General features: G+C 37.6%; 1 protein-coding gene across 5 annotated transcripts in view; it reads right to left on the bottom strand.

Annotated features, from left to right (window-relative positions):
- Nucleotides 1-26513, bottom strand: part of TMEM209 (transmembrane protein 209) — a 36901-nt gene that overhangs the window by 9453 nt on the left and 935 nt on the right. For 4 of the 5 annotated variants that reach the window (XM_045495638.1, XM_045495640.1, XM_045495639.1 and 1 more), the window contains exons 2-13: nt 26053-26189; nt 25837-25895; nt 24510-24641; nt 23758-23999; nt 18679-18880; nt 13610-13785; nt 12920-12991; nt 10839-10935; nt 5301-5426; nt 2885-2982; nt 1325-1439; nt 1134-1231 (exon numbers count right to left, since the gene is read on the bottom strand). In XM_045495638.1, the coding sequence (XP_045351594.1) occupies nt 1134-1231; nt 1325-1439; nt 2885-2982; nt 5301-5426; nt 10839-10935; nt 12920-12991; nt 13610-13785; nt 18679-18880; nt 23758-23999; nt 24510-24641; nt 25837-25895; nt 26053-26189 (1554 nt within the window). Of the gene's footprint in view, nt 1-1133; nt 1232-1324; nt 1440-2884; nt 2983-5300; nt 5427-10838; nt 10936-12919; nt 12992-13609; nt 13786-18678; nt 18881-23757; nt 24000-24509; nt 24642-25836; nt 25896-26052; nt 26190-26513 lie in introns of those variants that run through there. The other variant, XM_045495642.1, reaches the window with a different exon arrangement.

A 26513-nucleotide genomic window follows, 5' to 3' on the forward strand; every position in this document is an offset into this window, starting at 1 on the left:
TGAGCCATCAGCCCAGAGCCCGATGCGGGGCTCAAACTCACGGACCGCGAGATCGCGACCTGGCTGAAGTCGGACGCTTAACCGACTGCGCCACCCAGGCGCCCCAAGGAAGTTAATTTTTAAAAGGAAATAAAACTACATAAATAATACGATTTCAACCCATAAAATAGCACAGAGAAAAGGCCAAAATGAAATTTATCAAAGGCAATACAACAAAAATGTTAACAATAGCTGCCTTTAAGTAATGGAATGAGTGATCTTTCTTTTCAGAATTTATTTATTATGAGACAAAGTGTGAGTGGGGGAGGGACAGAGAGTGAGGAGAGAGCACGGATCCCAAGCAGGCTCTGCACTGCCAATGCCGAGCCCGACGTGGGGCTCAAACCTGTGAGCTATGAGATCATGAACTGAGCCGAAGTCGCATCCTTAACCGACTGAGGCACCCAGGTGCCCCTGCTCTTTCTTTATATTTTCCCAAATTAAGCATACATTACTTTTATAGTTTAAAAAAGGGACATTTAAGAAATTCATTTTGGGGCGCCTGGGTGGCGCAGTCGGTTAAGCGTCCGACTTCAGCCAGGTCACGATCTCGCTGTCCGTGAGTTCGAGCCCCGCGTCGGGCTCTGGGCTGATGGCTCAGAGCCTGGAGCCTGTTTCCGATTCTGTGTCTCCCTCTCTCTCTGCCCCTCCCCCGTTCATGCTCTGTCTCTCTCTGTCCCAAAAATAAATAAACGTTGAAAAAAAAAAAAATTAAAAAAAAAAAAAAAAAAAAAGAAATTCATTTTCCTTAATTTAAACAGTTTACCTGTTTCTTAGACAAGAGACTTTAATTTAAAAAATATTATCAAAGCAAATCACCATGACCTTCCTCAATAGCCATTTCTACATTTAGAAGTAACTTTGGGGGCGCCTGGGGGGCTCTGTCGGACGTGTCCGACTTTGGCTCTGTCATGATCTCACGGTTTCATGAGTTCAAGCCCTGCGTCCGGCTCTGTCTTGACAGGTCGGAGCCTGGAGCCTGCTTCAGATTCTGTGTCTCCCTCTCTCTCTGCCCCCTCCAGCTTGCACTCTGTCTCTGTCTCTCTCAGAAGTAAATAAACATTAAATTTTTTTTTTTAAAAAGAAGTAAGTACCTTTGGAAGATTGTACACATGACGCTGGTAGATTAGCTCATAATGAGGAGGGTTGATAGCACTCTGATAGATGCAAAAAACATTCTCATTTGTCACATCTGTAAAGGAAATATGCTACATTAAAAAACAAGCTAAACCTCTAGATATATCTCATGTGAAAATCTCAACTCATTCTGTTAGGAGGTTTATACCTGGTTTATTTGGTGTCTGAACAAAGTGCTGAGAAGTAAATGTCTTCCCGTCAGGGTACTTAGGATGTGGAGGTAATCTGGAATCAAGGTAGGTGCAAAATACATGCATGATGATCTGAAGATGAGGAAACAATTTTTTTAAATCAGCATGAAAATCTATCATAGATATAAGCCCTTTAAAAACAGTGCTGTTTATGATGACTCCAATCTTTAAATGTTTCCCTAAAGAGAGAACTAGCAAAATGCTTTCAAGTAGTTATATTTATAAGATGAAATCTATAAAATGAAAAGACAAAGCAAGACATTCCAAGTCTTCTGTTAAGTGGACCATTCATACTCATATAGTTAATAACAAAAAAACAAGATAAAAACAGACATACATTCTCAATTTGAATATCATCATTTGAAGCTTTATGTTTTCTACACTGACGGTCACTATTAAAAAATAAAAAACATGATCTTGAAACTCTTAAATGTTCAAAAACTTTACACTCTTTGATTTCATAAATCTTAATTCCAGGAATCTTTCTTAAAGCCACAATCCCCAAGAATAAACATGTACCATGATATTCCTTACAATATTATTTACACTTTTTTTTAATGTTTACTTATTTTTGAGAGAGAGAGACAGAGAGAGACAGAGCGTGAATGAGGGAGGGTCAGCGAGAGAGGGAGACACAGAATTTGAAGCAGGGTCCGGCCTCTGAGCTGTCAGCACAGAGCCCGATGTGAGGCTCGAACTCACAAACCATGAAATCATGACCTGAACTGAAGACGGATGCTTAACCGACTGAGCCACCATGACGCCCCAGTTACAATATTATTTAAAACAGAAAAACCACATTTCTCAAACTTTTAGGTCCAACATAGGAAAAGTTAATGGACACTGGGTAATAATGAAAAAATACTTAAACACAACAGAAGTGAAAAAAAAAAAAAAGGATACAAAATTTTATGTATGGGATAACAACAACTATGATAAAAACATTAAAAAATAGCACAATCTTGGGGCACCTGGGTGACTCAGTCAGTTAAGCATATGACTCTTGATTTTGGCTCAGATCATGATCTTAGGGTTGTGAGATCAAGCCCTGCGTTAGGCTCCGTACTGAGTGTGGAGCCTGCTTAAAAGATTTTCTCTCTCCAGGGGGTGCCTGGGTGGCTCATCGGTTTAGCCTCCAACTTTGGCTCAGGTCATGATCTCACTGCTCGTGGGTTTGAACCCTGCGTCGGGCTCTGTGCTGACAGCTCAGAGCCTGGAGCCTGTTTCAGATTCTGTGTCTCCCTCTTTCTGTCCCGCCCCCACTTACACTCTGTGTCTCTTTCTCTCACAAATAAACATTAAAAAAAATTAAAACAACAACAACAACAACAACAACGACCAAAAAACCCCACCAAACTATTAGCAGTGGTTAAGATAGATGCTGGTACAGTTTTAAACTTTTATTTCTTAGTTTCTAAGTTCTTTTTAATATTTATTTTTATAATGGAAAAATAAAAGCACATAAATCCAATTAACATGGGAAAATGTTAAACTGAGAAAACAGAAGTATGACTTACAGCTGAGTCAGTGGGCAGGTCTGTATCCCACTTCCGTCCTTTGAAGTCTCCACCTCTATTCCATCTAAATGAACTCATACAGCCTCCCTGAGAAAGTTCTGAAGCAACAAAGATGAAATTTAAGAAGCCAAAAATATGCAAAAAAAAAAAAAAAAAAAAAGAAGAAAAGGCTAAGGGATTACAATAAGGGAAGCATAACACCTTCAAAACCTGATGAAAACACCCTAACATAAACACAAGATATAAAATAGTAACTCACACATCACCATGAAAAAAAAAAAAAACAGACAATTCCAAAACACAGAATAAAACTACCGTTCGGGATTCTTAAAAAAGTCCATGTCATGTGGAGAGAAAAGGGGGACAGAACTGTTCTAGAGAAAGAGACCAAAGAAAGATAAAATACTATAAGGTAATGTGTGAAACTAGACTCTATTCTGGTTAGGAAAAAAAAGAGTAACATTCTTTAGACAATTGGGAAACATGAATATGAATTATATATTAGATGATTTTAGAAATATTGCTAATTTTAAAGGTCTGTTAAATGTACTGGGTTTATGTAGAAGAATGTTCTCATTTTTAGGAATCATTACTAACAAGTAATGATGTCTGTAATGAATTTCAAATGGTAGAGTAAAAAAAAAAGTGTGTGTGTATATATGTAGACAAAGAGAATCAACTATAGCAAAATGTTGCTAACTGTTCAATCTAGAAGGCCTCTATCTGTTCATTGTACTTTTTTAAGTACAATTTTTTTAAGCTTTTTTGTATATTTGATCTAGAATATAATAATACTTTGTATGTGCTTTGTATATATATGTGCACACACATTTCTTTCTGGATATACAAACACCTTGCTATCTATCAGGCAATCTTGCCAAAATATTGCAACCTGAATTTACATGAAATACAGAGGACAGAGGATCATGTAAAACCATACCCCATGGGCATGCATTCAGTAAAATCCACAACGTGGACAACTCTACAGGACAAACAATCTAGTTTTTTCAACAAATAAGTTGCAAATGAAAAAAAGGATGGACAGGAAACCTATAGCTTAAAAGGAACTAAAATGCTGTATCAACTAGTCACAATATATGATAATATCTGAATCCCAATTCAAGCAATACCAAACAAAGTAATTACACATTTTATGAGATAGATGGATGGATGGAAATCCGTACATACATAGGCTATATATTTCATGATATAAAGAAATTGTTTTAAAAATAATAGGTGTGGGGGCGCCTGGGTGGCTCAGTCGGTTAAGCGTCCGACTTCAACTCCGGTCACGATCTCGCGGTCCGTGGGTTCGTGCCCTGCGTCAGGCTCTGGACTGATGGCTCAGAGCCTGGAGCCTGCTTCTGATTCTGTGTCTCCCTCTCTCTCTGCCCCTCCCCTGTTCATGCTGTGTCTCTCTCTGTCTCAAAAATAAATAAACGTTAAAAAAGAATTTTTTTTTTAAATAATAGGTGTGATAATTGTACTGAGGTTATGTTTTTAAAAGGCCTTATCTTTGAGACACATAGAGAGCTGTTTACAGATGAAGTGACAACAGCACACAGAACTATATATAACACAGGAAGGGAGCAGGTAGATGGGGATATAGATAGGGCCAGGGGTGCCGAGAGGCTAAAGGCTGCCAGGCCCAGGGGCTGTGTACAAGAGGCTTGAGCACACTGTTGTGTTTAGTATTAGGAATATCTGAATTCTCCTGATAATAAAAAGTTTTTTTAAAAGTCATGAAAAATGCTTATTTCTGAACCCCAGTCCAAACCTGGGGGAGAGAGGGTACCATAACGTTTTCAAGTTAAGATTTATGATAAATCTGAAGAGTGAAATACTATTTCTAAAGCTTTTTTTACTGATGAGAACATTTTACAGTTTATCCAAATAAAAGCAGGGAAGCATAAAGAGAATTTGGGAGTATCAGGGAGGCTAACTTTCCTGATTCTCACGTCCGTCTCCTCAGAAGATCACATTTCCCTCCAAATAATCCGAATATAACAGAAATTCAAAGTAGCAACACATTAAATATACATTACAAGAATTGAAAGAAAGAAGGACCAACATGCTAAAATGATAAGGAATGTCACAGTGGCACCCATTCTTAGTGGTTTAAGGGTAGAAAATAGGTGAAATATTTACTGCAGCCCATGTAGCTCACATTTAAGTTTCCCTCTACAGAATGCAATTAATGAGCACATTTAAGGCTAACTACATCATTTTGACAAGTCTTAGGCAATATGAAATATAAAACCCAAACGTTATTCAAGTATAATAAGCCTTAACTAAGCCCTAAATATATGTTCATAAAACAAAAAAAAGTGATACTTAAAATTTTTTTCCCCTTGTTACTTTTATTTATAAAATCTCAAAGTAGTGAAATTTTTTTCCTCTTCAAATTACTAGTTACCTTTAATCCTTTCGAACAAGTATTCCTGATTGGGTGTAAGGTCTAGATACTGCACAATCGTGTTCAAAGTCGGGATGAGAGGAGCTTTGACCAGAGCGGCTTGCTTCAAGCTAGTAATGCTAGCCTCTGTTAAAAACAAAACACATAGGACACAGATTATTCTTCATGTGGCGTTCTTCAATAGGCGTTGAAGGAATAAGTAAAAGAATAGAATATTTTCACAATGAGCATTATCTCCTTTACCTACAATTTATTTTATTTCTGGCATGGTGGCCAGATTTATAAACACACACACCACTTGCACACACACGCCAAAAGCAGCAGCCAGATCCATTCTGGTAAATCTATAGACAACTGATACAAAATTTTTTTGTGGGGTATGTATAAAAAGATACACGATAGCTTTCAAAATCAGGTTGAGTTGGGGTGCTTGGGTGACTCAGTCGGTTAGGTGACCAACTCTGATTTCGGCTCAGGTCACAATCTTTCAGTTGGTACGTTTGAGCCCCCAGTGGGGCTCTGCGTGTAGGGCTCATCGTTGACAGCTTAGCCTGCTTGGGATTCTCTCTCTGCCCCACCCCTACTCAGCTTGTGAGAGCTCTCTCAAAATAAACTTAAAAAAAAAAACAAAAAACGTTGAGGGGTGTCTGGGTGGCTCAGTTGGTTATGTGTCTAACTTGGTTTTGGCTCAGGTCATGATCTCACAGTTCCTGGGTTCGAGCCCCACGTCGGGCTCTGCACCAACAGTGCCTGCTTGGGATTCTCTCCCTCTCTCTCCCTCCCATGCTCTCTGTTCCTCTCGCGCTTGTGCTTGCTCGCTCGCTCTCTCTCAAAATAAATAAATAAACTTAAAAAAAAAATCATGTCGAGTTAAAAGCTGCCCCTTAGGGGCACCTGGGTGGCTCAGTCAGCTAAGTGTCCAACTCTTGATTTTGGCTCAGATCATGATCTCACGGCCGTGAGACAGAGTCTAGTGTTGGACTTCCTGCTGAGCATGGAGCCTAAGATTCTCATTCTCAGGGTGCCTGGGTGGCTCAGTCGGTTGAGCGTCCGACTTCAGCTCAGGTCATGATCTCACAGTCCGTGAGTTCAAGCCCCACGTCAGGCTCTGTACTGACAGCTCGGAGCCTGGAGCCTGCTTCGGATTCTGTGTCTCCCTCTCTCTCTGCCCCTCCCCCGCTCATGCTCACACACTCTCTCTCTCTCTCTCTCTCTCTCTGCCAAAAAATAAACAAAAAAAAAAATTAAAAAAAAAAAAAGATTCTCATTCCCTCTCTTTCCCTCTTCCCCTCCCTCTCTCAAGTGCTCTCTCTCTCTCAAAAAAAAAAAAAAAAAGTTGCCTCTTAAGCCACTGACAAGTAGAAACTTTTTATGACAGTGATTTCTCTTATCATATCAGGAAACACAACTATACAAAGAAATTAATAAGCAAAAATTTTCAGAACGTCCAACCTTACTAGTAATATCCAGTGTTGGGGAAAAAGGCATTCTTCTCTGTGACACAGTTGCTAGAGTATAAACTGGTATAAGCTTTTCAAAGGGTTAGGTACATCATCACAGCTTTGATGTATTTATTCCTACTGAACTAACCACTTCTTTTTTTTTTTTTTTTAATGTTTATTTATTTTTGAGAGAGAGAGAATGTGCGTGTGCCCTCTAGTGAGGGAGGGGCAGAGAGACAGGGAGAGAATCTGAAGCAGGCTCCACGCTGACAGCAGAGAGCCCGAAGCGGGGCTCTAACTCACAAGTCCTGAGATCATGACCTGAGCCAAGACCAGACGCTTAAACAAGTGAGGACCCAGGTGCCCCAACTCCACTTCTAAGAAATTATCCCCAAGAAATCATTACAAATGTACACAAAGATTTAGGCAAAATGGTATTTACTCACAGCATTATTAATAACAACAAAGGGAAAAAGCCCTACATTTTAGATAATCAAGATCAGTTAAATACAATGTATTACACATACCAAAAAAAAAAAAAAAATACAATCTAGCCACAAAACCAGTACTGGAGAATATTTAACAAATAGAAAAACTGGGGGAAAAAGGAGTTAACAAAATTGTATGACCCTAATTTTTTTTTTTTTTAATTTACATCCAAATTAGTTAGCGTATAGTACAACAATGATTTCAGGAGTAGATTCCTTAGTTCCCCTTACCCATTTAGCCCACCCCCCCTCCGACAACCCCTCCAGTAACCCTCTGTTTGTGCTCCATATTTATGAGTCTCTTATGCTTTGTCCCTCATCCCTGTTTTTAACTATTTTTGTTTCCCTTCCATTATGTTCATCTGTTTTGTCTTTTAAAGTCCTCATGAGTGAAGTCATATGGTATTTGTCTTTCTAATTTCACCTAGCATAATACCCTCCAGTTCCATCCACGTAGTTGCAAAAGGCAAGATTTCATTCTTCTTGATTGCTGAGTAAAACTCCATTGTATGTATATACCACATCTTCTTTATCTATTCATGTATGACCCTAATTTAAAGTGGCTCAGTTGGTTGAGTGTGTGACTTCAGCTCAGGTCACGATATTGCGGTTTATGAGTTCAAGCCCCACACTGGGCCCTCTGCTGTCAGCACAGAGCTGACTCAGATCCTCTGTCCCCCTTCCTCTGCCCCTCTCCCACTTGTGCACACAAGCGCTCTCTCTCTCAAAAATAAACATTAAAAAAAATGTACATGTGTAATATATGTCCTCAGCTCCTAAATATAGTTTTTAAATTTTAATGTTATATTATGGTATAACTTACAATTGATATACATATATGTAGTTAGTACCATAATCAAAAATAATAATTGTGACTTAAAATTGATAGTTGTTATCTCTGGAAGCAGAATTATGGATAATATTCTTGTGTATTTCTGTCTCTACTTTCCAGCCTTTCTACAATGAACATAATATACACTGCATTTTGTAGTCACAAAGCAATGTTGTCTTTTTTTTTTTAAGTTTTTATTTATTTTTGAGAGAGTATGAAAGGATGGATGGGCAGGGATAGAGGGAGACACAGAATCTGAAGCAGGCTCTAGGCTCCGAGCTGCCAGCACAGAGTCTGATGTGGGGCTTGAACCCACGAACCATGAGATCAAGACCTGAGTTGAAGTCAGACGCTTAACTGACTGAACCACCCAGGCGCCCCCCCCAAGCAATGTTGTTCTTTTCAAAAAGCACATCACACTGGTAAAATGTTGTAGAAAATAACATTTTTATAGCTTTTAAAGAAAGCTCAAAGAGAACAAGCACAGGTTCAAATAACATTACCAAGATCTAGAAAGTAACTATTTGGGCTTTGCGGTCTAACAGCTGTGGCCTCAAAACACTGTTCTGTGTTGACACTGGGCAAGATACTTAATCTGTGTCTTAGCAGCCTCATCCATAAAATGGGACACTGACAGCTAGCTTTCAAGGTTGATGTGAGGGTTATACAAATTACACATGAAACACGCAACAGACACCTTTGGGATATACAATTCTATTCTTAGTCTCCAGAGAATAAAGGCTGATCAAAAGACACCCAAAGTAAAAAAATAAATAAATAAAAGACATGCAAAGTAAGTAGAAAGTACTAATGTGCAATCCAAAGCACTTAAATATTTCAAGGAAAAATTTATTCTCTACAAAGAGGTGGTTGAGGGGCGCCTGGGTGACTCAGTTGGTGAAGCATTCGACCTTGGCTCAAGTCATAATCTCACAGATCGTGGGTTTGAGCCCTGTGTCAGGCTCTGTGCTGACTGCTCAGAGCGTGGAGCCTGCTTCAGATTCTGTCTCCGTTTCTCTCTGCCCCATCCCTGCTCATGCTCTGTCTCTCTCTCAAATATACAACAATACAAACATTAAAAAAAATTTTTTAATAAAAAAAATAAGAAAGAGGCGCTTGACTAAGATATTCCTTTTTATTTTGAAACCTAATTACTTAACCCTAAATAAGTTATGGTAAATATATTTTTGGCAAATTATATGGAACCTTAATAGTTTCATTTTTTGCAGGTAAAAGAGTTGAAAATAGGTGATTTTCAATTAGCACTGTTACGCATTCTTTATGCTTTGTACAACTTTGGAATTAATATCTGACAAGGGACTTGTATCTAGAACATAAAAAACACCTCAATGATAAAAAGACAAGTAACCCAGGGATACCTGGGTGGCTCAGTCAGTTTTGCGTCCTTCTCTTGATTTTGGCTCAGGTGATGATCTCATGGTTCATGAGTTCAAGCCCCATGTTGGGCTCTGTGTTGACAGTGTGGGACCTGCTTGGGATTCTCTCTCTCCCTCTTTCTCTATCCCTTCCCTGCTCGTTCTCTCTCTCTCTCTCTCTCATAATAAACAAACTTAAAAAAAAAAGACAAATAATTGAATTTAAAAATGGTAAAGGATCGGAAAAGGTATTTTCTCCTATGAAAATGTATGAATGGCCAATGAGCACAAGAAAAGATGCTCAACATCAGTAGACATCAGGAAAATGCAAATCAAAACCACAATGAGGAACCATTTCACACCCATTAGGATAACTATAATAAAAAGGACAGACAAGTGTTGGTGAAGATGTGAGGAACTGAAACCCTCATACGCTGCTGGTGGGAATGTAAAACAGCACAGCTACTTTAGAAAACAGTCTGGCTGTTCCTCAAAAGAATAAACATGGAGTTACCACATGGCTCAGTCATTCTTGCCTAGAGAAATTAAAACCTATGTCCACACAAACACCTGCATACAACTCTTTATAGCAGCATTATTCATAATAGCCCAAAAGTGAAAACTCAAATGTCAACCAACTGATAAATGGGTAAACAAAATGTTGTAGATCAATATAACAGGATATTGTCTGGCAATAAAATGAAACGAAGCAATGATAAATGTCACAACACGCAGGGATGAACCTTGAAAGCATATTAAGTGAAAGAGCCAGTCATAAATGACAACATGCTATATGATTCCATTCATATGAAATATCTAGAACACACTTATCTATAGAGATAGAAAGTAGATTCGTGGGGAGCGCCTAAGTAGCTACGTAGGTGGCTCAGTTGGTTAAGCATCCAACTTTGGATCAGGTCATGATCTCGCAGTTTGTGGGTTTGAGCCCCACATCAGGCTCTGTGCTGACAGCTCAGAGCCTGGAGCCTGCTTCGGATTCTGTGTCTCCCTCTCTCTCTATCCCTCCCACACTCACACTCTCTCTCAAAAATAAATAAACATTAAAAAAAAATTTAAGAAAGTAGATTGGTAGTTGCCTTGGGCTGCGGAATGCGTTATTGGGAAAACAGGGTGACTGCTAAAGGTTATGTGGGGTTTCCTTTTTGGGTGATGAGATATTCTAAACTTGATTCTTTTTGCACAACTCAAATCTCTGAATTGTAGACTTTAAAGGGGTGAACTGTACAGCAAGTAAATTCTAATATATATTATAAACATTTAGTTTTGTCCTCACCTCAAGATAACAAAGGAAGTTGTTAAACAGCCCAATAAAAAAAGAAAATTTCTACTTGGCAGATTCACTGAAGGTAAATCAAATGTTGGTCTCTATTCTCACATACCTCCTATCTGAAGCTCGGGACAGCCCATTCGTCTCATCTGTGTGCTGACAGACTCAATCTCTTGTACCAGTGGCACTAATATTGTCTCATTGATCCACTAGGGAAGAAACAAGGCAAAGATTTCACACACATAATTCTAAAGTATTTCTCAAATAATGATATTCGTGAAACACTAAGAATATTTTTACTGTCTTGTAGTTGAATATTAACAGAATATAGTGAAAGACAATGAAGTAGCAGCTACCTGAAGTCTAGACAGTTAAGTAAGCAAGCCAGCAGAGTGTAAAAAGTTATACTCTTAAATCACATATGCCTGCTTTTTGCTGATGAAAATATAAAAATTTTAGTTAAGTTTTTCTCAAAATTTCCTGTGGTTATTATACTTAGCTAAAAGGATAATCTCCGATTTACATTTCTGCAGCAATTATCATACATTTATCCATGTCGTGTTTATATTGGTTTGTAATTAATAAGATAGTTTTTCAAACTAACATAATTAACTCAGCAGGCTTACTCAATTTGCTAACTACGTGGAAAACAGATCTATCTGATACTGGTTTATGCATATTAAAATATTCCTTTAGGATTAGAACTTCAAATGCCACTTTGGATGGCTAACATCAATCTAATTCTGGACGTGAAAAGACTGTCCAAGGAAACACCCCATTTGAGTTGTTTGTGTGTTATGTGTTTCGCGTAGGTGTTCGTGGCAACTTTAACTGCTACGTTAGTTCTATTTCCATGCTTCTGTTTAACTATAAAATGGAAGGGTGAAAAAGTTTCTGATGAAATACAAGTCTACAATTCCTTATACAAATTTGTGAATTAAGAAATCTATAAAAACAAAACTTTTCAGTAATCCATTTAGCAAGCAAATCAGATACACCGCAAGGCCTGAACTAAATTCCAATGAGGCTATTTACACACTTAGTGTGACTATTCACATGTTTTGCTACAAATATTAATGTCTTTGATCACCGCGTGCTAACCAGACTCTGCTAGTAAGTAGTATTACACAATATTATATGCTATATGCACACTGCTTTTTAAAAAATATCCAAAAAACTTGAAACTTTCAAGACTGTAATTAGAAATAAAAGAGAGTACAGTACTAGGACATCATTTTACTCATTCATTCTTCCAACATGTACTCAATGCATTCTACTCGCGAGCCACCCTTGGGCTGCAACAAAATTACCCAAGGGGTTCAGGGCTATATTCCCTATGTTGTACCTTTCATCTTCGTGAGGGAATTTTTATGTTTAGAAAGCCATCCAGTGCTTCTGGTTCAAGAAAACAGGCTGCTATTTTCACTACTCCCTCCTGATACCTAATTAAAATTATAGTAAAAGAATAAAAAAGTAGACAAGTGATTTCAACGTATTTCTCGAAGGTGTAGAGTGAGTGGATGAGTGTTGAAGGGTGAAATAGTGGAAGAAGTGGCAGCCTCCGTGGAATCCAAGCGGAACTACCTGCAGTGGAGGGGGGCCAGCGTGTCCAACAGAACGTGGGACATACAGAGGGGTAGAAAGAGGCCGGGCTGAAACAAGGGAACTCACTTATTCTGTATGAATTGGCCAAAGAGAAGAGGGTTCTTCTCTAAAACAACTTAAGAAATTGAAATATTCTGAAGGAGCTTATAATATATATTACCTTCTCTCTCTCTAACTTAAAAAGTTCCCTGAGGGCAAGGACCTCATTTTTGTTTCCCTCATATTTCTAGACATATAAAAGGTTCTGCCAGAAAAGCTCTTTGAAAAATAAAATTGAAAAAAAATTTTTGAAAAAAAATAAATAAAATTGAGCTGTTGGGAAGATCTTAATAACTAGATATGTTATTTCTTTATCACTCAAAAGAAACTGATTTACTAAATATGGAGAGAAAAACAATCTGATGAAAACAGACACCATAAGGTAAATGTCATGTTTATCCTTACATATGTACCATCCATATTGCATTTTTCATAATAATTAATTCTGATACTCTAATTAGTAATTAACACCTCTAAATAATATTCTAATAACACACTTCGCATAGTAAGAGGCAACAATATCGTCTGAAGAGTAATGTCAGAACTTACATTTCTGAACTTAGCTGTCCACGAATCCATATGATCAAGAAGTTGTCTATTCATAGTCACTCTTGCCCAAACCTATTAAAAATATGTTTCAAATGAACAATCAGTGAGGAAAAATCTTGTCAGAAATTGGTCACTTTCCTCAACTCTCAAAAATATGTGGAAAAAAAATCTGAAAAACAACTTCATCAACACTGATATTCATCTAATTAATATGCAAGAATTTTCTTACTACCCACTTGGTTGCTATTCATGCACAGATAGATCTTTAAAATTCCTTATGTTGGTATGTTTAAAGAACATTCCTGCTTTATGAACAAAACAAAAATCTTATTTTTGGTATTAAACTGATAAAGTTCAAATGTTCTAATCCAAATGTATTTTAAAAGCAGGAGTCTTGTATATATTAAGTACAAACAGATACTTGAGATACCTTTTTATAAATGAATGCAGAAAAATGTTTTAGGCAGGATACTAATGTCAACTGTATGCAACGAAGAATAAAACGTACAATACAATTCAGTTTTAGATACACGAAGTTACACAGGAGTCTTTCCAGTGTTTAATGTGTGCCAGATTTATGTTTCTGGCCAGTAAAAGTGAAGATTACAGACAAAAAATGTTCCAGAAGTAGAAGAGACTTTCTAACAATCTGCAATCAGAAATATTAAGTCATTTTTATTTTCCATTTACCTCCTCTGCAGCTTGTTTAGAACTGAGATCAGCCTCATCTTTGTTAGCACATGGGGCCTGAGACCTACAGGCAAGCTGATACTGAAACTTCTTCAAAGTCTGTGCATAATCTCCCATAGAACGATTGTAGTTCCAGAAGGTAGGACTGGTGGAAGGCGAGGTAGAATCTGGACTCCCTACAATAATGAATTTAAAGAGCATCAGTGTGTGCTGTAGTAACTGTGACACTTAGCGTTAGCACACGAACACTGGGTATCTGGGCACCTAGGCGATGGCAATCAAGGAAGACAAAGCCCCAAGGGACTCTTCTCTTCCCTCCTCCCTGACATTACCTCTTCTTTAGAGAACACAGACTGCCTGTGCTAAAGATTAAAAAGAACATTTTCTGAGCAATATCAATCAAGTGGTTGAAAGTATCTGTTTATTTCTGTTGTAAAATTGGGCTTGTTTCATTCTCTAAGACTTTCAAATGACTCAGCAAGAAACAAACAAAAGACAAATTTCCTCAGGAAATAAATAGGCTAAGGAAGTTCCTTGCCTGAATTTTTAGTAGCTCTTTCTGAATGGTACGACTACAGCTTCCTATTAATAAACTACTCTGTGGGCCAGCAGCTCCACTCACTCTTCCCTGTACTACACTGCATTCTCTTTATAGCCTGTAATAATTCCTGCGTTGCATTCAAAGAGACTGCCGATTACACTTTTAAATTTATAAATTTACTTTTAGGAAATGTTAATAGTTAATATGGGGACTCAATCCTCTAGAGGATTCTACCAGAGCAGTTATTACACTTTAAGGCTATAGTTTGTCTTTTTACCCAAACAGAATTTGAGTTCCTTGAGGGCAGGAAATACTATTTTTCCCCAGCATCCCTGTGAGCTGATGCTGTGGCTGCTCTGGAGAATTCTGTAGGCTTTGGGAAACCTATCAGCTTGGATTTCACTGCCCAAGTGGGAAATGGTAATGAGGCAAAGGTGAGGTAGGGTTGGACTCAGACCCTTTTCTCCTACCTCTATCCCCTGTAGCCAGCATAGGGCCAAGAACCTCAAATGGCCACATTCTTGTAGATAAGAAAAAAATCTGCCCACTGGCACCAGGAGATAATAAGGAAACTTATCTAAGTTGTATGGGGATTTAAAAATTATCCATTTACATATGGGTTTAGAACACCCATTTATACTACCTGTGAAATCCAGGAACCTCCTAGCCCAGAAATTACCTAAGTTAGTTCAAGGTCATAATACTCCTTAGGTACTTGGCAGAGGCAAATACAAAACTGCTAGGAGGAGACAAGGCTTGTATCCAGCCTGCCCAGGACAGAAGAGCACAGACAGAACTGTACTGCAGATAAACTTACCAAAAACAAACAAGAAATACATAAATCACAAGAGGAAACAGGGTTCCAAGCAAAGGAATCAACAAGACAAAAATGTGAGTATTTAATCTTTGAGAACTTTAGATAACTGAACTACAAGACAGAGACTTTTAGAAAGTCATGTTTAAAGTGACTGAGATAGGAAAAAATTGAAAACATAAGAACAAGATACACTAAAATAAATCATATATATTTGAAAGAGAACCAAGTAAAACCTTGAAAACTGGAAAAAAAAAAAAAAAAAAAAAAAAAGAACCCACCACAACAAATGAAAAAACTCAGTGAGTTAAACAGCAGGCTAGATACTGCTAATGGAAGAACCAACCAGCAGCACAAACAAACTGTGGGGTGAGGGGGACAACGGAAGAATGCCAAACTACTAAATGCAGAAGAAATGAAAGTATTAGAAAGTCTCCATTTTGCAACCACCACTGCATTAACTCATTCAGATGCTAAAACCACCGGGTAAAAGGCTGTTGGGGAACAGGACTCACAAGTCTCAAAGTATCACACTATAGATTATTTATTAATTACAAAAGGGAAAGGCCAAGGTTGCCATCATCTTGACCAACTGATCCAATTTAATCTCACCAATAAAGGGACAAAATGGTATCATGAGTCTCCTGATGTGATATGCTGAAAGGAGCACACTGCCACCTAAGTTGTATTCTTGCCAAAAAATCGTATTTAAACTGATTCTTATCTAATCCAATAATGAAAAATGATCACACAAATCCAAATTTGCAAAACAACTAGGCTGACTTCTTCAAATGTAAATGTCATAAAAAAAACAAAACAAAGACGCGCAAATGTTCTAGATTAAAAAGGACAAAAGAAGCATGGCAGCTAAATATGGAAAAATGATCCTTGATCAGATCCTGCACCAGTAAAAGAAAAAAAAAAAAAAAAGCTACAAAGGCCATTATTGGGTCAATTGGAAGAAATATGAATATAAATAACACTAGTATCTCAAGTATGGTAATTACGCTATAGTCAGAAAGGAAAATGTTCACATTCTTGGGAGATGAATTCGAAATAGTTAAGGATGAAGTGGCCAGGCAGCAAAAAAAGTGTGTGAGAAAGAGTAAATGTGAGTGCCTGGTTTCTTACTATTGGAGAAAGGAGTTACAAATATGAAAAGGGAGGAGGCTAGAACAAACCCTGCTTAGTTGGACTGCAATTGGAGGTATCAGTATGTACTCATGGTTTTTAATATATAGGTGGATGGATATGGAAACACATATAGGTGTGTTTGTGTGTGTATACACATATATATTCCTGGCTATCTGTTGAGAGGACCTAGAGTAATGATACCCCATCAACAATGACATATCCAGTGCCCAGACATTAATTTCTCAACATCATTCTCCACTAAAAGCAATCACGGTCCCCTTGGAGAAATGGACTGACTCCAGAGCTAGTTAACCAGGAAAGTACAAGAGAAGCCTGGAATATCTTGCGGTGCTAGACAGTAAAACAAAACAACAAACAAAACACAGAAACCAGAGGATCCCACTACCCAAACCTGAAACAATCTAACCACTAAAATAAATGACATAATTGGGGAGAAGAGAAAGTTCTTATCTCGCAACAGAATGCCAACAAATGAATGTAAAAGGTGGTTGCACAACAATGTGAATACCACTGAATTATACTCTTAAGAATGGTTCAAATGGGGGGCGCCTGGGTGGCGCAGTCGGTTAAGCGTCCGACTTCAGCCAGGTCACGATCTCGCGGTCCGTGAGTTCGAGCCCCGCGTCAGGCTCTGGGCTGATGGCTCGGAGCCTGGAGCCTGTTTCCGATTCTGTGTCTCCCTCTCTCTCTGCCCCTCCCCCGTTCATGCTCTGTCTCTCTCTGTCCCAAAAATAAATAAACGTTGAAAAAAAAAAAAAAATTTAAGAATGGTTCAAATGGTAAACCTTATGCATATTTTATCACAAAACATGTTTAAAAATGTAAAAGGGAATAATATAGAAGGAATGATGGAATGAGATAGCCACTACAACACAGTAATAATTTTGAAAAGAAACTTAAAAGGATGTTAAAGCCAGGAAGTCAAATTTGATGAGGAAGAAGATACTTATATAGTCTCAAAGTAGCTCCTCACAAAAAGACTATTTCATTTATATAAATACTGAATTACCTAAAACCTACAGGCACAGAGAGTTCAAAGTATAAGGATGGACACAGATACACCAGGCAAATACTAACCAAAAGAAAATCAGTACAGCTGTGTTAATATCAGAGAAAACAGATTTCAAGGCAAAAAGATAAAGATAAAAGATAAAGATAAAAGAAATAACTGACCAGAATATTAACAATCATGAATTTATATGCACTTAACATAATTTCATATATATTTAGCAAATTTAACAGAATTACGAGGACACATTTAATGTAAAACAATCAGTGGGAGGTTTTAACCGACTTTCTTACTAATAGAGCAAGTGGATGAAGATTAATAAGATAAAGAATTTAAGAACACGTTCAGGAAGTTTGGTTCAATGAGCAAATATGGAGCCAAGTATGTAGAGACTATGCCATCCTTTTCAACATACCAAAAACCATTTATAAAAAGTGATCACACAACAGGCCCAAATGCAAGTCTTAAAAAATACCAAAGAATTAACAGGGTAGAGGTCACAATCTCTAGTGTAGCACAATTAACTTAAGGGGAAAAATAAAAGATAATCAAGCCTTCATTTCAATGTTTGGAAATTAAAAGCAACACCAATCACTAATATTACTTTTAAACAATAATAACACTTTTAAGTAAGTCCTATGGATCAAAGAGGAAATAAAAATGGAAGCCAGAAAATATCTCAATAAGACAAAGATAGGGAGAGGGAATGACACAGGTTGTTCTTTGCATTATACTCTATATAATTTTCAGAAAACTTGAAATAGTTCAAAATTTCACAAGAAGAAAAAGCATGCATCGACAAATAACAAGATAATATTGATTTGTTTCTTTGACATTTCTGGCACTTTCAGGCAAAATTAAATTAAAAATCAATGGAGAGATTTCAAGTGACACAAAGAGCCATGGTCCAATAACGGACTTCCTCATTGTGGCCATGCTTTAGCACCTAATGTGCTTTCTGTGAAAGTTCCTGAGGGGGAAAAATCATTACGTGGCTCAATAACCTAATTTGGTTTCAAATAATTGACTTTGTTATAATCAAATCCACCCCAAATGGATTAAGATTTGCTAACACTGTTTCTCAAAGTAAACTAAAGAGAAGTTCGAAAATGTTCTGAAAAACAGCAGCACTTCTGGAGTAAATATGTTCTCCCTCCTTTATCCCTCCCTGTCATGCCAATCTTCCCAAGGACCAGAAAGAGACAACTATCACTTCAATAAGCTTTGCTCTGCACCGCTTCAAAAACATTTTATAGCCTCAATTTTTGAATAGAAAGTATAACTTATATATAGAAAAAGCTTTCAATCTTAATGTAGATAAAAGGTTCAAGAATTCTCAGTTCAACTGCATTTTACTTCTTAAATTTGGCGCACTTAAAATTCTAACTCTATAAAATATAAGAACAAAATGTATTTCTCTCCTAAGCTACACATATTAGTAAAAAAGAAGTATTTATGTACAGTTATCAAAATAATGAAAACAAGAGGGTAAGGATAACATAAAAGCAACACCAAAAATGAGAGTTGGATCTGAATAAAAATATACATACCCAGCTTAACTCTATGCTGTTTCTCTTCTTCACTTCTAAGAAAAGTATCCAAAGTTCGTAGGTCTGTCATGTAGTCTTCTTTGTCAGTAGGCGAGTTATAGACGGTGGGTGAAGAACGGTAGCGAGATCTCAACCCACTGCCCTCCACTGGTCCAACAGTTGTAGGGTATGGAGAAGAAGGAGAAGGACTATAGCTTGCCAACTATACAAAATAAAAGAACTTTTTCTTATTGAAATTTACTTTTGTGTTGGTTTTTGACTTTCAGAAAGTAACGCACCCATTAGAATGGCCAAAATCCAGAACAATGACAACACCAGAAGTTGCTCAGGATGTGGAGCAACAGGAACTCTCATTCACTGCTGGTGGGAATGCAAGATGGTACAGCCACCTTGGAAGACAGTTTGGAGGTTTCTTGCAAAACTAAACTACACTTATCATCTGATTAGCAATTGTGCTCCTTGGGACTTAGCCAAAGGAGTTGAAAACTTAGGTCTATACAAAAACCTGCCTACAGGTATTTACGGCAGGCAGCTTTATTCCGTAATTGCCAAAACTTGGAAGCAACCAAGACATCCTTTAGTAGGTGGACGGGTAAATAAGCTGTGGTACATCTGCATAATGGAATATTATTTGGCATTGAAAAGAAATGAGCTATCAAGCCATGAAAAGACATGGAGGAACCTTAAATGCACATGACTGACTAAAAGAAGCCAATCTGAAAATGCTACACTGTATGATTCCAATTATATGATATTCTGAAAAAGACAAAACTATGGAAAAAGCAAAAGATCAGTAGTTGCCAGGGATCGGGGTCAGGAGTGGGACAGGATGAATCGGTGGAGCATGAGGGACTTTTAAGGCAATGAAATTATCCTATATGATACTGTACCTTAATGGTGGGTATACAGAATTGTATATTTATCTAAACCCACAGAATGTACACAACCAAGAATGAATCCTAAACTGTGGACTCTGGGTGATAATGATGTACCAATGCAGGTTCATCAACTGGAACAGATGTACCACTCTGGTGGGGGATTTTGATATTGGGAAGGCTGTGCCCGTCGGGGGGCAAAAGGTATAGGACAGGTCTCTGTACCTTCCTCTCAGTTTTGCTGTGAAACTGTTTTGTTTTGTTTTTTGAGAGAGAGAGTGAGCGAGCGAGTGCAGTGGGGAGAGAGGCAGAGAATCCCAAGCAGGTTCCACATCCCAAAGCAGAGCTTGATCCCACAACCTTTGGGTCATGACCCAAGCTGAAATCAAAAGTCAGTCGCTCAACTGACTGAGCCACCCAGGTGCCCAAACCTAAAACTGTTCTAACATATAAAGTCTATTTTTTTTAAAAAAGCACTATGTGCACGTCTTAAAAAATGGAAAGTTTGAAGAAAGTAAGTCATACTTAGAACTACAACCTAGAGGTAATATAATCCCTTTTCATATTTTATGTATTTTCAAATCTTTAAGTGCATATAGCTATATCAATATATTTTTGTTTTTACATATTTTTTTAAACAAAACAATTGTTTTTTAAACCTCATTTTTAACTTTTTTTCTACGAGAGAGAGAGAGAGAGAGAGAGAGACAGCACGTATGTGTGTGCACACAAGTGGCAGAGAGGCAGAGAGAGAATCCCAGCCCTGTGTGGAGCTTCAACTCACAAAGTGTAAAATCATAACCTGAGCCCAAATCAAGAGTCGGACGCTTAATCGAGTCACCTAGGTGTCCCTAAACCTCATTGTGTTTTTAAAGGTAACCAAGGATTTTCCTATAAAAATCCTCTGTAATATTATTCTTACTAGCTATACAATATTTCATTATACATACGTACCATTATTTATTTTTACATTCAATACATTTGAATTATCTACAAGATTTGGCCACTGTAAATAATGTTAACATCTCTGTACATAAATCTTTTCTTTTCTTCTTTTTTTTTTTTAGTAAGTTCCACACCCAACGTGAGGCTTGAGCTCATGACCCTGAGATCAAGAGCCACATGCCCTACCGACTGGCCAGCCAGCTGCCCCTACATAAATCTTTTCTTAATTTCTGAGAAATGTCCTTCAGGAGATTCTTAGAACGGAAATGATCTGATCAAAGCATATGAACATTTAATACATATTCCGATTCTATTAAATGAAAATGTTGTGCTAAGTACTATTCAGAAAAAAGTTGATAGGCGGACCTATTTTGGTATATGTCCATTTCACTATTTTAAAATGTTTATTGGATATAGAAGAATTTTAAAAAATTTACATTTAACTTGTGTTTCCTTATGAAGTTAAACACTTTAAAAATATGGAGGCACGTGGCTGCCTCAGTCAGAAGAGCATCCAACTCTTGATCTCAGGGTGGTGAGTTCGAGCCCCAAGTCTGGTGTAGAGACTACCTAAATAAATAAAACTTAAAAAAAATACAACTACTGGTCACTGGTATTGCCTATTTTATTAACTATTTACTCCAGTATAGTGGCAAAAGAAATAAAGTTGAAAAAAAAGAAAAATGTTACTCCTCTTCCACATTGATTTCTTTCTTTTTTTTGAGAGTGAAAGAGAGAGTGAGAGGGGCACCTGGGTGGCTCAGTCGGTTAAGTGTCCGACTTCGGCTCAGGTCATGATCTCACGGTCCGTGAGTTCTAGCCCCGCGTCGGGCTCTGTGCTGACAGCTCAGAGCCTGGAGCCCATTTCAGATTCTGTGTCTCCCTCTCTCTCTGCCCCTCCCCTGTTCATACTCTGTCTCTCTCTGTCTCAAAAATAAAATAAAACGTTAAAAAATTTAAAAAAAAAAAAAAAAAAAAAAAAGAGAGTGAGTGTGTGAGCAAGGGAGAGAGGCAGAGGGAGAGTGAGGAAGAGAATCTTAAGCAGGCTCCATGGTCAGCACAGAGCCCAACACAGGGCTCAATCTCACGACCCTGAGATCGTGACCTGAACCAAAATCAAGATTTGATGCTTAACTGACTGAGCTACCCAGGCGCCCTGCTTTCTCTTATTTATTTTTTTTATTAAAAAAAAAAAAAAAAGTTTTATTTGAGAAAGAGAGACCACAAACAGGGAGAGGGGCAGAGGGAAAGAGACAATCCCAAGCAGGCTTCATGCTCAGCACGGAGCCCGACCCAATCCCACAACCCTGGGATCACGACTCAAGCTGAAATCAAGAGTTGGCCACTGAACCGACTGAGCCACCCAGATGCCCCCTTCTCTAAGATCCTTCTATATGCCATGATGATATCTGCGCTATTCACTAATTGGTCTATTTTTGCTGAGGGGCACATCTTATGCATAATGTACATTATTTTATTTTATCCTCTCAATAATAAGTAAATATTACTACCATACTAATTTCAGATATGAGAGATTAGGTAATTCACTCAAGATTGTCCCAGGATTTCAATCCAGTTTTCTGACTCTAGAAATGCACTATACTAGTCCCTTCGTTTTTGTCTATGTTTCAACATTTCCATAATCAAAAGTTGAAAAGTTTCTTGAAAACTTAAAAGAACTCAATGACAAAACTTCGGAACCCTAATATATTCTGCAGATATATTTGATTAAAGGTCAAATTTTTTCTTCCTTATTTATTTAGGTTTTCTACCTGTTAGTCAATCTCAGCATTTTTTCCCTAGAAAAATTACTATTCCATTTCATTAACTTTTCCATGGTATTAACTTGGTTCAACAAATATGTATATACAGCATCGATATTTCATATACTATGCTAAGAAAACAAACATGAATAAAAACACACAATCCTGTACTCAAGAAGGTTACAGTCTAGGAGAAAAAAGATAATTAATGTTACCAAGTTTATACAGAGCTATTTAGTACAGATTAATAGTTTTTAAGAAATAAAAATAACTTACATATTCAAGAGTAAACTATGGTGTTTCCACTAGATGAGTATTTTTTTTTTTTTTTAATTTTTTTTTTCAACATTTATTTTTGGGACAGAGAGAGACAGAGCATGAACGGGGGAGGGGCAGAGAGAGAGGGAGACACAGAATCGGAAACAGGCTCCAGGCTCTGAGCCATCAGCCCAGAGCCCGACGCGGGGCTCGAACTCACGGACCGCGAGATCGTGACCTGGCTGAAGTCGGACGCTTAACCGACTGCGCCACCCAGGCGCCCCTCCGCTAGATGAGTATTAAGTAGCCATTAAACAGAAATTATGTTTGGTTGATAAAACTATGAGTGATTTTTTTTCTCATGAAAACAAAAACTGTAAGTCATATTTGCCTATGGGTTATTAATTATCACTACATATACATTTCCTCATAAAATTTAACTTATACAAAATTTTCTAAATGTTATTATTTGCCAAAATTGTTATTGGGTAACCAGTAGTATGCAATTTCATTACAAAGAAATATTATGTAACGGGTAAGGGCAGTGTGTTGATTTCACTTCCAGACATTCCTCATTTAACTAGCAGCTATAGGGATGTAGTTCTAACTAGTGAGAGCATCTGAAAACGTGACCATGCCCCCTTTAACACTCCTTTTATATTCTTACACTTCAGGCAGGAGTCACAATTTCAAATTTGTCAATTTTGCTTCTATCAAACCCACTTTGTGGAAGTTGGAATGGAGGTTTCTAGTCATCCCATGAAGGGTGGTGTCCATCATGAAGAGTCAAACTACACAACAATCCCAGTTTTTAGCTTAGGAGATATTCCACATGATGAAAAGCATTAAGATTCTGTAAGGATATACAAAAGTTTCATATAAACAAGCAAAGAAAGAGGGCAAACATAGATTTAAAAAACTAAAGTAAAAAATTATCATAGTCTCAACTTGTTTGAAAGACCCTGCAGAAAGATCCTAGAGGGTGATTCTCAGTCTATTATCTTTGCAAAAGCTGATTTTTTTCTTTCATTTTAGGGTGTGGTATACGTAACGTCTGAGTAGGTATCAGGATCTGGGTTCTGTTCTTGGCTCTTAGATGGGCAATTTGGGCAAGTCAATTACCCACTGTTTCTCAGTCCTGTCAGTGAGAAAATGAGGAGTTTTGATTCATTTGGTGATTTTCAAGGTAGCTCCCAATTCTAAAATAATGTGACTGGCCAGGAAAAAAGATTCATTACCTTATTATAACCACTGATGGGAGAGTAAGTCACTCCAGGGCTATAGGAACTGCTGCCACCTGATGACAGACCTTGCAGCTGAGGGCTGTATCCGGTTATACAGCTGGTGGTGAACTTGGGGCTGGTACTGGGTGAACGAGATGGGCTATAGCTCAACACACTCTGACCCTGAATTGAAGGAGAAGGTGGCGAGGGAGGGATTTGGGTTGCTGCCAGATCGTGTGGAGGAGTAGTCTGTACAACTAGAAGGAAGGAAGGAAAGAATGAATGAATGAATGAATAAATAAATAAATAAATAAATAATATGTGCATGCACGTATAAGCAAAATTTCTATAAAAACAGACTTAATGAAATGAATCTTTTTCTTCAGGAAAAGAGAAAGTAATAGAATAACTTGGTCGTTAAATTACATATTATTACCTAAGGACACAAAGTAGTGGTTTACCATTTCCATACAGTTTAAAGTAAGAGATTAGCTTCAATCCATAAGGGTTAGTCATTTACTTTTAACTGTAATTAAACAATGGAACAAACTTTCATGAGGTTGTTGAATAGTATTTCCATTCAGTTTATACAAATAGGAATGATAATCATTGGTCTTAAGACAATTTATTATAGACTTGTTTAATATAGTTGAACCAGATGGCTTTAGAAGTCCCTTCCAGCTGAGTCTATAAAAAGGGCAAATTAAATTGAGAAAGATTTATTGCCAACCTTTCCCCCACCTTTGCAAAAGATATAAAACACTTACCAGCTGTTTTCAACCCTAAAAGTGTTTGCTGTCCAGGGCTAACAACCAGACTTGTTGGTGCCACAGTATATTTGAAATACCTCCAAAAATCAAATAAGGCGTTTAGGCTGAAGAGGGACGCAAGGGCAAGCTCTGGAAGAGAACAATTTATTTTTTTTAAGGGGGAGGATGGGAGGGATAACATTTAAAGGTGAGTGGAAAACAAAACCCTTCATACTTTAGCAATTTAACAACAAAACTGAAAACTATCTTCTTAGTCCTCATAACAGTTACCATTTAATGAATGTCTATTATGTATAATGTCTATGGCATTTACTAGTAAATTTCAAAATATTATCAGGCACCTGGCTGCCTCAGTTGGTGGAGCATGCGACTTGATCTCGGGGTTGAGTTGGAGCCCCACATTGGGTGTAGCGATTGCTTAAAAATTAAAAAATCTTAAAAAAAAAATCACTAACCCTCACAACCTTGTACAATAAACATTTTCACCTTCAGTTGACTAGAGGAGTCAAGTGACTTTTGCAAGAGCACACAGCTAGTTACCGAAGTCATGATTATACACTCAGGTATGCAGATCCCAAAACTCTTGCTTATTAAATTTTTTAATGTTTATTTATTTTTTGAGAGACACAGAGAGATAGAGCACGAGCAGGGAAGGAAGGGGCAGTGAGAGAGAGGGAGACACAGACTCCGAAGCAGGCTCCAGGCTGTGAGCTGTCAGCAGAGCCCAACGTGGGGTTCGAACCCACGAGCTGTGAGATCATCACCTGAGCCGAGGTCGGACGCTTAATCGACTGGGCCACCCAGGTGCTCCCAAAACTCTTGCTTATCCACTTGCCACACCATGGACTCCACATTAACATGTGTATTAGACTACAGAATTCACTTTAATGGCCATAAAGACTCTTTATACCCTCTTTATACTGAAGAGCAGAGAGAAGTAGAGAGGAGGACAGAACGAGAACCTGAGGAAGGCATTAATGGAATAGAAATCTGATTGTTCTTGAAAGGAGACATGGTAGGGATTTAGGGAAGGCATTTCAGAGAAAATAAATGCGAATCACTACCACCAGAAGTTATTTTTCATCAGAGGACTCTAAGGATTACCTGGAACTGTACTGTTTAATTTGTCTCCTCTACATTTCTCTACTAGAATGTTCCTTCCATGAGGGCAAGGATCTTGTTCGCTGCCTGCTATATTCCCAGTTTTTGGAACACACTACACACTTGAATATTTATGGAGTGAAGGAATGAATACTAAGCTGAATTAAGCATGCAGTTTTTCATTGGTAGCAAACCTAAATCATAGTAAAAATTAATTACTTACCAATATACCAAAGGGGCCAGTATGTCACATTATAATATGAACTAATCAACTTTCCAGTCCTGAAAAAATTAAGAAGGCTTTTCAAAATCTTAAAAAACAAACAAACAAACACAAAAACCAAACAACAGAAAACACCTAAAATCAAAAAAACACAAAAACCCGTGGAACCAACCACTGTCCTCTTTAAGTTTCGCTTTTTTTGATTAATTAACTTACATTTCAGTATATATCATTCCAGCCACAGATACATTTAGGAGTCCCCAGGCTAAAACCACTTTCTTAGCTTCTGTTTCTTTTCTCATCTTGATGGTTCTGTCAATAAGGGAAGCACTAGGATTTGCCTCCCCTTGCATCTATCCAAAAACAAAAAAGCACAGAAATTAACGAAGAGAAACCACTTCCCCATTTAAGAAATCCAACTTGTGTCCTTTATAATTGTAACTAAAAACTGCACGTATTTTCCCTCATCTTTAATGTCTTTCCAAAAATTTTTATTTCATTATTATCTTATGAAAAGGGAGCCCTAAATTATAACTTTATAGGCACTATATTGTAATCAATAGAGAACTTGCTCAACACTTCAGAGAACACTTCCAATGAATAAAAATGTCTTATTTTGTAATTTAAAAGGGTGGTGATTTTATGTGCCATTATTCCGTATTGTTTTGGAATGTCAC

Source organism: Leopardus geoffroyi, chromosome A2 (genome assembly GCF_018350155.1).
Source record: "Leopardus geoffroyi isolate Oge1 chromosome A2, O.geoffroyi_Oge1_pat1.0, whole genome shotgun sequence".
NCBI classification, from domain to species: domain Eukaryota; kingdom Metazoa; phylum Chordata; class Mammalia; order Carnivora; family Felidae; genus Leopardus; species Leopardus geoffroyi.